Below are 16,339 nucleotides of genomic sequence, written 5' to 3' on the forward strand. Positions count from 1 at the left end.
ATGAGTGTCCCCGCTCATTTTGCAATGGCTTTGCTGAACTGGCATTTGATTAGGTATGATTTTAAATCAGCTTCACCTAATAGATCAGTTTGGGTCCTAACAGGAACAGACAGAATACTTAAATTAGGATAATTAGAGAAGGGTTTATTTACAGAGGGGGTTCATTTACAGAGAGACCATTACAGGGGTGTGTGCAAGATGTAGCGGAATCACAAGAAACAATAGTGCAAGAACCTGAGGCTAGAAGCAATGGACAGTTACTCTTCCTAGGCAAGGGACAAGATATAAGAGAACCCAGAAGGAGAGTCAGATAAAGAAGACTTCACTATGCTGACCTCAGTCTTTTCATCCACTCTGATCTCCTTTTGGATCCTCTTGGTAGAACCCAACTAGATAATCCAGAGGGTTATGTAATCCCACTGATGCAGTCCACATGGGTTAGAATCCCAGGGCACAGAGCAAGATGGAGAGTGGATCTGGAGGAGCAAACCAAAGATATCTGGCACACATGGGAAGTCTAGGATTGAAATTACATTAGTTCCTTGATATACTTTGCAAATGATATTCCAAAGATATTGACATCCTTCAGGTACACTGACACCTCTCAGCAATGGTTTTTACTCACTACTTTCTCTATTAAGCATGGAAAGTTAACAGAGTTCTTGAGATCCTAAAGCGTCCTCTTGAACTGATAAGTCAGGTGGTGATAAAGAATGTTTTCTCCTTTCTCAGATCACCTATATCTGATAATACACACTCTACTCAACTAACACAAAGGGTTGGACTCCCTGAAGAAAGAAGAAATAAGGAGAAGGAGAGAGGAGTGAAAAGGAAGGCTTTGTATAAAGAAGAGGAGGGAGTGTGTTAGATGGGAGAGGTAGCAATGGAGAAAGAGCCATGGAAATCTGTGAGCTAAGTCCCCAGGGCATTTGGAGCTAGTGGTTGGTCCCAGCCCTGGCTAAGCTGTCCTGCCTCAGCATGATGGGCTTCTTGCTGGGCTCACCTTCTTTGGAGCTTCTAAGAGTTTGGAAATTAGAGTTTTTTGTTCATATGACTTCAGTGTGCTGAGGACATTTAAAAGTGGCAGAGACAGGCGAGCCTGGGACCTGGGTAAGATGCAGCAAAGGAAGATGGTTAAGAGCTCAGATTCTGAAGCCAGACTGCCTGAGTTTACATTCTGTCTATGCTCCTTACAACTTCCATGACCTTGGGAAAGGTACTTCTCTGTTTTCCAGTTTCCACATCTGTAAAATGGGAATGATAATAGTAGCCACCTCAAGAGTTCTTATTAGGAGTCAATGAGTTAGTACTTTTAAACTTCTTAGAAAGAGTTCAGCACATAGAAAGCACTATATAAATGTTTGATAAATTAAACTTGAAAAGTTCTACTTGCTGGGCACCTTCTTTCAGGCCCTCTCACCCAGGGATTCTTGAGGGTGGTAGTGTTTTCCATCCAGTCTGTCAATTCATATCTGATTGACTGTTCAGGGTTATGGGTTTATGTGATTTTTATTTTCTCTCAGAAGAATAGGCCCTTTTCTGAATCTGGAAGCTGAGCAATCCCTCGTCCCTAGGGAACAGGAAGGAGTAGGTCCCAGTAGTCTCTCCCTGATGTGACCAGTGTTCCCTTCTATGGTAGGAAATTACTGAGGATATTGCTAGTCCAGGTTGGGTAGGAGTGTTCTGACCTGCTGCCCATTGACAAGGTTGACCTGGCCTTTTTGGCATCGCTACAACACTACCTAACTTCCCCAGGATGAATTTCATTAAGAGAAAACTCTTCCTCAGGCCAGGCAATCTAAGTTCTGGGAATTGATATAAATGGGATGGAATAATTTTTGGTTCTTAACTTTTGGATTCTCATCAGGAGGAACCTACAGCCTTTCACCAGGGCAAGAAGTTTCTGTAAGACACATGCTGCCTTGTTCAAGAAGGTCCTGCTGAGCCTGTTGTGTTTGGGTAAGGTATTGAGGATCCACGGAAGTGAGAGACACAGTTGTTTTAGAAATGTGACCTTGTGTCAAGACTATTACTAGATGGAAAGCAAATTTATTCACAAGTTGATCTAAAGGGCTATATGATGTATAGATCGTAATTACTTGTAGGTGAGCTGTAATTTATAGAATTGCACTTCTAGGAATAAGTAAATAAGTTGCACTTCTGAGAATAAGCTATTTTTCAAAATGTACTATTTGATAGACTTAAATATGTCAGAGAATCTGGGCTTGTCTCTTTTTTAGTATCTTGATTAGATGAGGGGCATGGTTCTTGAAGTCTGTGAAAGAAGCCTGTAGTATGTTACTTATTTGCTGGTTTACTGGTAAGATCAATGATATAAAATATTTTTAAAAGATAGCAAACCTCTTGGGAATTCCCTGGCAGTCCAGTGGTTAGGACTCAGTGCTTTCAATGTTGGGGCCCGGATTCGATCCCTGATTGGGAAACTAAGATCCTACAAGCCGTGGGGCATGACCAAAAAAAAAAAAAAAAAAAAAAAAAAAATAGATAGCAAACCTTTATTTAAAATATACCGTCAGTGACGTATGGGACTTTGATGTGAATATTAGAGGCAGCTGGGGTAGTGAGAACAAAAATTATATTTTGGGGTGAGTCAAGGGGCCATGGAATGAGAACCATATGGCTATACCCCCTAGTACTAGCCTTGTTTACTAGAATAATGGCTCTGCTGAAGAGGAAAGGTTAAAATGACTGGGATTGTAAAGTTTTGAGAAAAGATGACTTTTTAAGAGTATAAAGGTGGGTGCTGATCAAATCCACTTCCAGGGATAGAAAGAGAATATCAAGGGAATGAGATTTTATCAGGGTCAAGTGAAAATATGCAACATTCAAACTAAGTTGGTTCCTCCTTGGGATACCCCAAGAAAACAGTTAGCCATCTATCCTGGCCTTGAGAATTGCATCTCAGTCTGACAGGGCTGGGTGGTAAGGTCACTGGAGGGTTTTACCTGCCTTAAGTCCCAGACATTCATGACTAAATCTTCATTTGGTCCTAAGGGGCTCTGCCTTGCTGGTCCTTACTCTGTACTTTCTCTTTTTAGCTTATGCTGCCTACTTCCTGGCAGCTTGCATCTTGAATTTCCATAGGGCACTGGCCTTGTTCGTCCTCACCTGTTTGGTGCTTTTAGTCCTGGTTCACCGCTTTCTGAAAAGGTTCTTTGGTGAAAAATTAACGAGATGTCTGAAGCCCCTTGAAAACTCCTGCTTGAAGCTTTGGATGAAATGGTAAGTTAAGAATCTCAATATCCCTCATCCCACAACTTGTCTTAAACCCCAATCCATTACCCTTTTCCTCCTTTGACGGTTCCTGGGCTGTCTCTCAGACCCTCCCCTCTACTTTACAAAACCAAGGCTCATACGGTATTTGTTTTTCTCTTTCTGACTTACTTCACTCTGTATGACAGACTCTAGGTCCATCCACCTCACTACAAATAACTCAATTTCATTTCTTTTTATGGCTGGGTAATATTCCATTGTATATATGTGCCACATCTTCTTTATCCATTCATCTGTTGATGGACACTTAGGTTGCTTCCATGTCCTGGCTATTGTAAATAGAGCTGGAATCTAAAAAAAACAAAAACAAACAAAAAACCTAGGGGCAAGATGGGAATAAATATGCAGACCTACTAGAGAATGGACTTGAGGACACGGGGAGGGGGAAGGGTAAGCTGGGACAAAGTGAGAGAATGGCATGGACATATATACACTACCAAATGTAAAATAGATAGCTAGTGGGAAGCAGCCGCATAGCACAGGGAGATCAGCTCTGTGCTTTTTGACCACCTAGAGAGGTGGGATAGGGAGGGCAGGAGGGAGGGAGACGCAAGAGGGAAGAGATATGGGAACATATGTATATGTATAGCTGATTCACTTTGGTATAAAGCAGAAACTAACACACCATTGTAAAGAAATTATACTCCAATAAAGATGTTAAAAAAAAACCAAGGCTCAGTGAGCAAATAGCAACGGGCCTCTGAACACTGAACTTAGTCCAGTTTCTTATAGCCTCATGTCTCAATATTGCTAGGGGGCAGGAGGGGTTCCATTTCAGAGAAGAGTTTCAGTCTGTTTATTGTCAGGGCTGGTATCAGAAATGAGAAAAACCATACTCCTCTTCAATGAAGAAATCAAGGCAAAGAGGCTTATAGCAGCATTAAACTATCAAATTGATTTGGTGGTCATGTGTTTCTCCCTTAGTTACTGGATACTTTTTGTGCTTTTTTTCCCTCTAGTCCTCCAGACTTCCTGCACCCACTGGTGTCTTATAATTCCCTAGAGTTTAAGGAGCAAACTCACTGTTCAGTGCATACTGAGCTGGATGCTACAGCAGCCGCACCTCATCTAACTAACTGTGGCATGCATATGTCCTTTGATCACACGCCTGGGGTGAGAGGATAACTTTCAGACTGTCTATATGTTCCACTTTTATGACTTTTGTCCAATGGATGCACAGAAAATAGCTGTTCAGATGTTTGCAACAGTGATCATTTGGAGAAACACACCAGACTACAGCCTAAATTTTGGATCATTGATTTATTTGACACTGGAGCAATAGAGTGAAAGGACTTTCTTCATTAACAGGATGGATTCTGGAAGCCAGATTTATTTATTTATTATGTTACTTTATTTTTTTAATTTTATTAAAAAATTTTTTATACAGCACGTTCTTATTAGTTATCCATGGAAGACAGATTTAATTCACTTTGAGTTCACAGTGAGAACAGCTCCAAAATTCAACCCTGACCTGTAATCCCTTCTGTCGTCGTCATCGTTGTTCCTATGGCATCTCAACGGACAATGTGTTCTTTTTGTTTTCTTTTCTTTTCATATGTGATTCACCTTCTAATTCTTTTCCCTTGAACTGAAATGACTCCAACACTCAGACATGAGGAGACTAGTTTATGTATTTTTTTTTTCATTTTAACATCTTTATTGGAGTATAATTGCTTTACAATGGTATGTTAGTTTCAGCTTCACAACAAAATGAATCAGTTATATATATACATATGTTCCCATATCTCTTCCCGCTTGCGTCTCCCTCTAGTTTATGTATTGATCAAGCATGTTTGGTACATAAAGGGACCACAGGGCATTAAGTAGTTGATTTGTGGCTTAGCCTTTACTCTTGCCCTTGGAGTGGTTGGAAAGTGGGTGGAGATCCATGGGAGGACTTTTCCTCCTTCTTTTTTAAATATTTTGGTTATGCATTAGAACATTCTTAAAGAATAAGTCTTTATATCACATCTTACTGATATGATAACTTGAAGAAAAGGAGGTCATGAGATTTATGTCCTCAGATTGGACTCTTTCAGCTTCATTCTGTGAGTAAAAGAGTTGAGGGGAGGGGAGAGGTGTTAACTGGGAAACCACCAGATGAATGATTCTAAAGATACGTCTCTGTGTCTGATCTATTGGGTTGTTTCATTTATCCTTGTGGTGAATTTCTATTTTTTAGAGGTAAAGTTAATGATTTCTTATTCACTCACTGATTTGATGACATGGTCTTGAAATTCCCTCTCCAGTGTGTTCGCGGGAGTCTCCTTGGTTGGCCTTATCCTGTGGCTGGCTCTAGACACAGCCCAAAGGCCAGAGCAGCTGATCTCCTTCGCAGGAATCTGCATGTTCACCCTCATCCTCTTTGCCTGCTCCAAACACCACAGTGCAGTGAGTTTTGGGTATTTCAGGGTGGGCGTAGTAATACCTAGCCAAGGACCATGTGTTACTAATTACAAAGTGCATGAGCCAAGTATTGATTACAAAGGCATAGAACTAAGTTCTTAACAATCTCTGGAATTGACCCCTTTGACAGTATTGCCCCTAAGTGAAGTTTAAAGTTCTTACAGGGCCTAGACCATTTATTTTCACACTGTAGGTTGTGATCCGTTAGTGAGCCTTGATATCAATTTTGTGGATCCAGGCCAGTGTTAAAGAAAAAACAAACAAAACAAAAAATAAAGAAGGAAAGAAAGAAAATAGAATACAATAGAGAATGAGCTTGCATTGCACATAGTAATATTAAAGTAGTGGTTTATGATGATTTTATATGTATGTGTGCGTGTGTCTGTGTGTGAGGTCTAACCTGTAGGCATAGTTTTGAAAACCACATAGACGTATGTGGCTCTTTATATACTACTGCCCTATTTCCCCCGCTCCCTGTTCCATCTTACCCCAGATTTACTGTTAACATGCCAAGGTGGTTCCAGAGTACACGTACCCACGTTTAAAACCCCAGCCAGGTAATGAACAAGTCGGGTTTAGAGCTCACATTAGAATAACGTTCTTATTGGTCCCAGGTGTCCTGGAGGGCAGTGCTTTGGGGCCTAGGTCTTCAGTTTGTCTTTGGGATCTTGGTCATCAGAACTGATCCTGGATTTAATGCATTTCAATGGCTGGGAAACCAGATTCAGGTATGAGAAATTGAATATGAGAGCTCTTTTAGAACCCTAGAGAAAGGAGACTGGGGGAAAGCATGAGGAGATCAGGCTGTGTCTTGTTAGTGATGGTGGTGGGTGATCTGGTGGGAAAGGAGAGAGTATACTGGGGTACAACTATGCATACAAATAAAGAGAATGGAACTGCTGAGTCCTCTGTCATTCAATGAGTAGCTCATAGTGACTTAGGCTGCTTCCCATGCTGTCAAAGGGAGGCCAACCTCAGTAGCAGCACTAGGTCCTCATCATACATGAGGCTGATCTTATCTTCCCTGTGTCCTTTCTGGCTTCACTCTAGTTCTGTCTCTCTTTTTTTTCTTTCAGATTTTTCTCAACTATACTGTGGCTGGCTCCAGTTTTGTTTTTGGGGATATGCTGGTCAAGGATATCTTCGCTTTTCAGGTCATATGTTTCATGAGCAAGAATGAGGGTCAGTGGCAGTGAGGGTGAGGGGGATAAAGCGAGATGACGAAGATGTGTGTCCAAGAGATCAGCCAGTCTATATACCAATTTGACCCTAAGAAGAGGATTTGATCTTATCCATATAGGAAGCAGCATTAATGTCTTGCCCTTTGATCATTGTCATACTGAAATTGGAATGAAATAGGGGTGGGAGAAGAAGGCTCAGAAAACATCTCCTTGTGGCTTAGTATTGACGGCATAATAGATTTGCAATACATTTAAAATTTATTCCTAGACTAGCTTGTGTTTAAATATCCGGAGTATCTATTACTGTATCAGCTGTGCTTGGGATGCTAAGAACTTAACTTAGAGACCTGAAACACAGTCTCCTTACGGCACACAGTTGCACATTCAGTGTAGTATCTCACTGGTTGCCCCATCATTCTCATTATAGGCCTTACCGATCATCCTTTTCTTTGGATGTGTGATGTCCATTCTTTACTACCTGGGCTTTGTGCAGTGGGTAGTTCAGAAGGTGAGTCATTCTCCTGCACAGTCAGGAGGTGGGCCTTTGTCTTGTGATCTATCAAGAGGCATGAAGATGGCACTTACTTTGGGGAAAAAATGATCATATGTCAGATCTAGAGCATTAGAACGAATGTGAAAAGCAAACTCTTTCAAGCGTGCCTGATACCAGGTGGTCAGGACCAGGCCCTAGCCAGGCTGAGGGGCAGAGCAGGGAGAAAAAATGGGCTGAACTACCATTTCATACTGAGTTTTAATCTACTTTTTCTGGAAGCCAAGAGTCCTGAGTTCTGGTCCAGGCTCTGTTTGTAACTTGGTTTGTGGTCTCGGCCTTGTGCCTCTTCTTCTCTAGGCCTTAGTTTCCTTACCAACATAATGGAGGAGGAGTTTTGATGGATACACCCCAAGATTTCTGCTAATGTTAATGGTTTGGAACTTTGCATCCCTTTAGATTGCCTGGTTTTTGCAAATCACCATGGGCACCACTGCCCCAGAGACCCTGGCTGTGGCAGGAAACATCTTTGTGGGTATGGTAAGCACCCTGAGGCCTTCTGATCTTTTCTCTGGGGAACAGAGAGTATGGCAGAAAACAGTGTGAGACATGTATGCTTTCCTTTTGAAAAGTCAAATAGATGAAGACTGTATGGGCAGCCAGTCACTCTGATGAAAGAAAACTTGGAACTCAGCTCATTGCTTTCACCTTTCATGCCTAATAATACTTATTTGGGTGTATGTAATGGGGACATACTTAACCACAGATCCAACTTCTTACACAGGAATTTAGGGAAATGGCCTGGTCCAAGTCATCCCCCTTCAGGGGCTATGAAAGATGTTTCCTCCATATTCTGGTTTCTTCCTGTAACCTTTGTTTTCCAGAATCTCTAAGGAGACAATAGCTTGCCTTGCTCAGGGCTAACACCAAAGCTTGTCCCCATAATACTTGTTTGATACATTTGTCTGTATGGAGTAGGTGTTCAATATATGCTACTGACTGATCAACTCAGTGTTAGGGACAATGGCTTGTCAAACTGACAAGGAATTAGTATTGAGGTCTTTCTCTCCTAAGGCCCTAGGCTGATTAATGGTATTTGAAATGTTCTCAGAAAACTTCTGTACACTTCTACCATAGCATGCTGCATTTTGCTGAAATTCTCCATAATCAGCTTAGTTTCCTCTGCTAGACTGTAAAGTCCTAAGAGTAGGAACTTTGCCTTATTCATAGGAATGTCCCTAGCATATCATATAGCACTAGGCACATAGTTGTCACTCATTAAATAATAAGTATTTCTTAGGTCAATGCTAGATATATTTTACATAGTTGGGTCTTCATAATTTCATACCATTTTCACAAACATTATTTCTTTTGATTCTTTCATCAACATTGGGCTTCAGTAATCTATTTGCAATTCATTTAATGAGTACCTTTTAAGCAATTAATATGTACGCAGTAAGTACACTATACTAAAGTCATTCACTAAGTATATAGTTTCTGTTTGTTTGTTTGTTTGGGCCACACCGCGTGGCTTGTGGGATCCTAGTTCCCCAACCAAGGATCGAATCCTGGACCTTGGCAGTGAAAGTGCGGAGTCCCAACCACTGGACCACCAGGGAATTCCTGAGTATATAGTTTTAGACATTGAGGACGTAAAAAAGAAATATACTGTTTGTCTTCTATAGCATTCTAAATTTTAAGTAGATGAGACAAACTGATATGAAAACACATGAGAAGAGTGCTAGCCAGGATATGATTAGGTGCCAGAGGGGGTGAGCCAGACACTGGGAGAGCCTAAAAGCAGAGCTTAGTTTTGGAAGAGCACCCACACTGGAGGGATGTGTGCCCGGAGCTGGGGCAGGCACTCTGGGATGGGGAGCTGCACCTTCCTGAATCTGACTCTCTTCTCCTTTTTTATAGACAGAGGCACCTCTGCTCATCCGTCCATACCTTGCAGACATGACGCTTTCAGAAGTCCATGCAGTGATGACTGGAGGGTTTGCCACCATCTCAGGCACTGTCTTGGGAGCCTTCATATCCTTTGGGGTAAGCATAGTCTGTTTGATCACTCCTGGGTGAGCCCAAGTCTGGGTTCTGTAGATGCTCATTCCTAAGTCTGGCCTTACAGATTGACACGTCATCCTTGATTTCTGCCTCTGTGATGGCTGCCCCTTCTGCTCTTGCTTTGTCAAAGCTGGTATATCCAGAAGTGGAGGAGTCCAAGTTCAAGAATAAGGAGGGGGTAAAATTGCCCCGTGGGTGAGTCCAATGAGGCATATAATTTGGGAGATGATGAGGTCAGGTGCAGAGTCAAGAGTGGTGCTATGGTGGTAGAGGCTTCAAGTCTCCTGGAGAAGGAATAATATGATTCCATATCTCCTCTTGTCTACCTCTGCCTTTAGCTAATCATGTTGATTTTTTTCTTTTGTTTAACCCTCCCACCTGCCTCTCTCTTCTGCATGCCATTATCCCCTGTCCTTTGTGTCAGTACCATTTCATGGCGATTAAATCTGATACTGCTTCAGTGTTATTTCCACAAAAAGGGTCACCAGGAACCCCCATCATCTCTCAAGCTGTTCTTGCAGTCTCCTGTTGCACTCCTGCACTGTTGGGACACTGGGACAGCTCTTCTGTGAGGAGCCGAGATTGCTCTAGACACCGTATTCTTCCCCTATGCCCAATAACCACAGGAAGGAGAAGAATGTTCTGGAAGCTGCCAGCAATGGAGCCACAGATGCCATAGGCCTTGCTGCTAATGTAGCAGCCAACCTGATTGCTTTTTTGGCCGTGTTGGCCTTCATCAATGCTGCCCTCTCCTGGCTAGGGGAACTGGTAGACATACAGGGACTCACTTTTCAGGTAAAGGATTCCATTTGTTGGGCTGTTCCTCTAGGGTGTGTTTAAGTAGTCCTTGAATTGTGCATGTCTTCCTGACCCACAGTGCACTGAGGGAGCGTGGAGAGGAGAAGGGTGGAGGAGACTGAGTCAAGGCTTCAGAGAAGTCTTTGTCTCCTGTCTCTTTCTCTCACCCAGGTCATCTGTTCCTATATCCTAAGGCCCATGGTTTTCATGATGGGTGTCGAGTGGGCAGACTGTCCGATGGTGGCTGAGATGGTGGGGATCAAGTTCTTCACAAATGAGTTTGTGGCCTATCAGCAACTGTCTCAGTACAAAAACAAACGTCTCTCTGGAGTAGAAGAGTGGATTGGAGGCGAGAAACAGTGGATTTCTGTAAGTGACAATCTAGAAAAGCATAAACAGCCCAGGCAGACAAAAAGTGTTACGCTAAAGTTTAACACCCACAGATCCCTTTCCAGGGTCCCAGGCCTCACCACAAAGCAAGAGTAACAGTATGCTGAGCTTCGGTGCCTGAGCTGCCCTGAGGTCTGTGTGCTAGTCCCCTACTCTCTGACCCAACTTCTCTCTAGAATGTAATTACTGAGCCTTTACAGTTGGGGCAGTCCAAGGAGGATACTATTTCTGATAGTCTAAGGTCTCCTTCTTCATTTATAAGTTTAAATTGCTATAAACTGAGCTCCTTTTTTCTCTCCCTCTATCTCTTTTCTCTCAATCAGCCTCATTCCTAGACCTCCTAATTCATAGGCTTCAACAAGAAGAGCACTGGGTAAAGAGGCCATGGTGGTTCCATATCATTATCCCTATGATAAATCATGAAGCGATTGTTTTCTGAGCATCCTTTCCATATTCCTTAGAGTAGCACACACAAGATTGGGGGTTCTAAGTACTCTGGAACGTCTATCATGATTATACGACTGCACATATAGGACTGAGTGTACTTATTTATTTTTGTTTTGCCTAGGTGAGAGCCGAAATCATTACAACATTTTCACTCTGCGGATTTGCCAATCTTAGTTCCATAGGAATCACACTGGGAGGCTTGAGTGAGTTAATTCATTTTCCCAGCTACCCAATATGCCAGCCAGTTCCCAGCATCTGTAGTGGGCACTCCTGGTGCTTCAGTATGAGTTGAGACCAGATAGAGAAGCTGATGTGAAATGGGCCTCTCAGGTGAAAGTTAATTTGGAGTTAAGGTAATCATGCTACCTGACTATTCATGAAGCCCAGGCTGGGTTTGCAATCTCAACTTCTGCCATTTTTTTCCGTTTCAGATGGAGGCCCAAAAGACCAATTTTATTTTTATTTTCCCTATGAGGAAGACTATAATGATATTATTTTTATTTTGCCATTAAATGGACATAGTGCATATATAGTAAAGGTATTTTGTTTTTTATTCAGTAGCGAAGGTACTTTCTGAAATTATGCTGCACACCAGTTGACTTCACAGAATTAAGCATTGCACAAGGAATCAAAGGACAAATGAAAGCAGCAGACACATAAGGCAGATAGATAATTAGAATTAAATGGACATAGTGCATATATAGTAAAGGTATTTTGTTTTTTATTCAGTAGTGAAGGTACTTTCTGAAATTATGCTGCACACCAGTTGACTTCACAGAATTAAGCATTGCACAAGGAATCAAAGGACAAATGAAAGCAGCAGACACATAAGGCAGATAGATAATTAGAATTAAATGGACATAGTGCATATATAGTAAAGGTATTTTGTTTTTTATTCAGTAGTGAAGGTACTTTCTGAAATTATGCTGCGCACCAGTTGACTTCACACAATTAAGCATTGCACAAGGAATCAAAGGACAAATAAAAGCAGCAGACACGTAAGGCAGATAGATAATTAGAGCAAGTGGTGTGAAGTGTTGCATTAAAAGCTACAAGTCACCAGGTGTGGGAGGAGTGAGTATGTGAAGCATACATAGATACAATTAGATTGCTGAAAATCTTGCTGAATGGTGATGGCTGGAGGAAATAATATGAGGAAAGTGGAATTGTCCTTGAAGGCAGGGGATTCCAAGAGTTTGGAAGATCCAAGTGAGAAATAAAGTGTAAGAAAAATACAGCTCAGTGTGTCCATTTTTTATGGCACTCATAGTCTGGGCTAGAATCATTAAGTTGATTCACTTGGTAGCTGATCGATCAATTTAGAGGTAAAACAATTTCCTTTCAGTTTATCTTTTTCCCTTCTGTTAAACACTTGTCTGTATTCTAATTCTTTTTTTTATAAATGTATTTATTTATTTATTTTATTATTTTTGTTTATTTATTTATTAGTTTTGGCTGTGTTGGGTCTTTGTTGCTGTGCGCGGGCTTTCTCTAGTTGCTGCGAGCAGGGGCTACTCTTCATTGCGGTGAGCGGGCTTCTCACTGTGGTAGCTTCTCTTGTTGCAGAGCACGGGCTCTAGAATGCGCAAGCTTCAGTAAATGTGGCGCGTGGGCTCAGTAGTTGTGGCTCACGGGCTCTAGAGCGCAGGTTCAGTAGTTGTGGCACATGGGCTTAGTTGCTCCGCGGCATGTGGGATCTCCCCGGACCAGGGCTTGAACCCGTGTCCCCTGCATTGGCAGGCGGATTCTTAACCACTGCGCCACCAGGGAAGCCCTCTAATTCTTTTTTTAAAAATATTTATTTATTTATTTTTGGCTGTGTTGGGTCTTCGTTGCCGTGCACGGGCTTTCTCTAGTTGCAGTGAGCGGGGGCTACTCTTCGTTGTGGTGCGCGGGCTTCTCCTTTTGGTGGCTTCTCTTTGTTGCTGAGCATGGGCTCTAGGTGTGCAGGCTTCAGTAGTTGTGGCTTGTGGGCTCTAGAGTGCAGGTTCAGTAGTTGTGGTGCACAGACTTAGTTGCTCCGCGGCATGTGGGATCTTCCCGGACCAGGGCTCGAACCTGTGTCCCCTGCATTGGCAGGCGGATTCTTAACCACTGCGCCCCCAGGAAAGTCCCTGTATTCTAATTCTGATGCCTGATTACAATCTGATTGTGAGCTTGTCCTCCAGTAGTGGGATATGCATCATGTGACTAAGGCTTAGGTGAATGTTGCCCTCCTTATTTCTCTGGCTCAAAATAGTCTGTCTAATTCTGTCCAGGTTAAGAATGCAGATTTCAACTAGTGAACACCCAAGGCATTTTCACCTGTCTGGAGCAACCCAGGGCTTTGCTTAATTCAGATATATCTTGGGAATATTCACAGAACCACTAAATAGTTAGGGTCAGACACACAATCCTTGACCTGGGGAATGTCTAAGTTAGTGACCCCTTAGGACTAATGAATATACACACTTCTTAGGGTACCACTGTCCAGCCTCTGGTGGTTGGTGGTAAGAATGCTATTCATCTGCTGCATTTTGATCCTCAGCATTCTTCTAATGGGGTTTCTTGGGGTATGCCTAATTGCCTTGTGGGGAAGAGATTGAATTATTTTGTTGTGTTGTCCGCAGCATCAATGGTGCCCCACCGGAAGAGTGACTTGTCCAAGGTTGTGGTCAGTGCCCTCTTCACAGGGGCCTGTGTATCCCTTATCAGCGCTTGTGTGGCAGGTAAGTGTCTCAGCTTAGTCTCAGAATATTGTTTTAACTCTCCATCTCACATATGCATAGAAAAGGCACCAAATCTACAGTGTTCTCAGTTTATACCCAAAGAATTAAGAGCCTTAAGGAACATGTGTAAAAGCTTCCCCTTAGCATCTCTGTCTCCTTTACCCAGGAATCCTCTATGTCCCCAGGGGAGCTGAAACTGACTGTGTCTCCTTCCTAAACACAAGTTTCACCAATCGAACCTATGAGACCTATGTGTGCTGCAGAGAGCTCTTTCGGAGGTGAGTGAGCACTGGGATCCCTGCCCCCTCCTCCTCTATGCTTTCCTCCACTCAGGAGTCTTCTGGGAGTGGGGAGAAGTAAGGTCTTGAGGGTAATCACATGGATGCTGAATAGAGTGTATAAGAAGGGAGACAGGTATTTGTGGTGGTCTAGATCTCCGTTCTTTTCTCTTATTAGATGCATACTCACTATTAGCTCTAGCATGGACAAGTGACAGATTTTACCTGTATTGCTGGGGCACTGAGAAGTGGAGGGTGAGGGGAAGTAAAAGAGGGTGGTTTCCCTGATCAGAAGTGATGTATTTATTGTGATTGGAACATAGATAAGGTGTAGGTGAAGACTTGGCAATGGTCCTAAGTGACTAAAAACTTACAGCCTTCTTCAGACAGAAATGAAGACTGAGAGAGGATAAACTTGAATTGATAAAATCATGATGCATTCGGATAGTGTAAAAATGAACTTGTTTACCAATTTCTGGGATATTATTAGAATAGTTTTCTGGTTCGGCATGTAAGGAGCTCAGAAGTCACCACTCCATCGTAACAATAAGAAAAAAACTGAACAGTCTGAAAAATCAATAACTCTTCTTGGATCTGTAAGAGACACAGGGCAAACTGCTGACCTGAAGATTGGAGAGACAGACAGGCAAACACATGGCTTACTGGAGCAGACTCATGAGCGGAAACTGCCACAGAATCCTGTGCTGGGGCAGGAAAGCCTGAAACTAATTGCTGGAGCCTCAGTGAGGACAGGTCTGGATGTTAAAAACTCTGGGGGGACCCAGTTATAGGGGGCAACCCTACACTTTGGGGAGTTTTACCTCCGGGAGCTAGACCAAGTTCTCACAGTAAATATCAGGCAAAATCCCCTCATTCTTCTGGCAGGAGGAGGGGAAAAGGAGCCATTTTGAAATACACCAGAGCACTCCGTTTTTTTAAACAAGGCCTGCCCTCAGGAGAAACTAGTTAACCAGAACCTAACCAGCTGGGGTATTATCAGAGCCTACCTGACCTGGAAGTAGGGAAATACCCAACTAAAGCCCACTCTAACCATCCTATCCCACTTAAAGGGGGAGGAAAAACTGAGAAACACTTGTGAAATTCACAGTGCAGAGGCACAGGCTCGCTAAAAGCCTGAGACCTAATCCTAGGACTACAGAATGCTTCCCCTTCCCCACACCTCACCACCACATTACTAAGGCCTATTTACAGCAGTTCCTTTTTTGGGTACATCATGTCCAGTTATCAAGAAGAAAGTACAAGGCCTGCTAAAAGGCAAAAAACACAATTTGAGGAGATAGAGCAAGCATCAAAACCAGACATGGCAGAGATTTTGATTTATCAGAGTGGGAATTTCAAACAACTATGATTTATGTGCTAAGGGCTCTAATGGATAAAGTAGACAGCAAGCAAGAACAGATGGGCAGTGTAAGTACAGAGATATAGGAATCCCAGGAAAGAACCAAAAAGAAACGCTACAGATCAAAAAACACTGTAACAGAAATGAAGAATGTCTTTGATGGCTTACTAGTAGACTAAACACCTCTGAGGAAAGAACTCCTAGCTTGAAGATATATCAATAGAAGTCTTCAAAACTGAAAAGGAAAGAGAACAAAGACTGAAAAAAAAAAAAAAAAAAACCAGAATGGAGCATCCAAGGATTGTGGGACAAATACAAAAGGTGTAACATACACATAATGTGTATACCAAGAGAAGAACAGAAGAAATATTTGAGACAATTATGACTGAGAATTTCTCCAAATTAATGTCAGACACCAAACCACAGATCCAGGAAGCTCAGAAAACACCAAGCAGCATAAATACCAAGAAAACTATACTTAAGCATATTTTGAAATTATAGAAAATCAAAGATAAAGAAAAAACACTGAAAGAAGTCAGTTGAAAAAAAAGAGAGTATATCATTAAGCTGAAAGAACTAGTTACAGGACACACAAAATGAAAGATTTGAGGAACTAGAATGTTTGGTTCTTCAAAAGCAAAAGATGTGTATATTAGTAGTGATATATGGGTGAATGAAGAGAGTTCTGAGAGATGAGGCTGAAAGATCTTATAAGGCCTTGTGTGAAATGGTAAGGAATTTAGACTTTGACTTATAGAATTCTTAACACTGGTATGTTTTTTCAAAAGATCATGCTGGTAGCCATTTGGATGTCAGGGAGATCAATAAACACATTGCTGTAATACTCCCAAGTAAGAGATGATGAGAGCTGATACTAAGTAGTTGTGAGGATGAAGATGCACTAGAACAAGGAGAATCAATAG

The 16,339-nt window shown here is 42.1% G+C and overlaps 1 protein-coding gene across 1 annotated transcript in view; it reads left to right on the forward strand.

Moving 5' to 3' along the window:
* The window catches only part of SLC28A2 (solute carrier family 28 member 2), a 99,214-nt gene that overhangs the window by 72,432 nt on the left and 10,443 nt on the right, over positions 1-16,339 (forward strand). Inside the window, exons 13-26 of the mRNA XM_073800892.1 lie at positions 1,868-1,959; positions 3,060-3,243; positions 5,544-5,685; positions 6,315-6,428; positions 6,777-6,854; positions 7,309-7,389; positions 7,831-7,911; positions 9,292-9,417; positions 9,500-9,630; positions 10,062-10,230; positions 10,405-10,602; positions 11,192-11,273; positions 13,680-13,778; positions 13,945-14,056. Of these exons, the coding sequence (XP_073656993.1) occupies positions 1,868-1,959; positions 3,060-3,243; positions 5,544-5,685; positions 6,315-6,428; positions 6,777-6,854; positions 7,309-7,389; positions 7,831-7,911; positions 9,292-9,417; positions 9,500-9,630; positions 10,062-10,230; positions 10,405-10,602; positions 11,192-11,273; positions 13,680-13,778; positions 13,945-14,056 (1,689 nt within the window). The remainder of the gene's footprint in view (positions 1-1,867; positions 1,960-3,059; positions 3,244-5,543; positions 5,686-6,314; positions 6,429-6,776; positions 6,855-7,308; positions 7,390-7,830; positions 7,912-9,291; positions 9,418-9,499; positions 9,631-10,061; positions 10,231-10,404; positions 10,603-11,191; positions 11,274-13,679; positions 13,779-13,944; positions 14,057-16,339) is intronic.

The sequence above is a fragment of the Tursiops truncatus genome, chromosome 2 (assembly GCF_011762595.2).
Source record: "Tursiops truncatus isolate mTurTru1 chromosome 2, mTurTru1.mat.Y, whole genome shotgun sequence".
In the NCBI taxonomy this organism is placed as follows: domain Eukaryota; kingdom Metazoa; phylum Chordata; class Mammalia; order Artiodactyla; family Delphinidae; genus Tursiops; species Tursiops truncatus.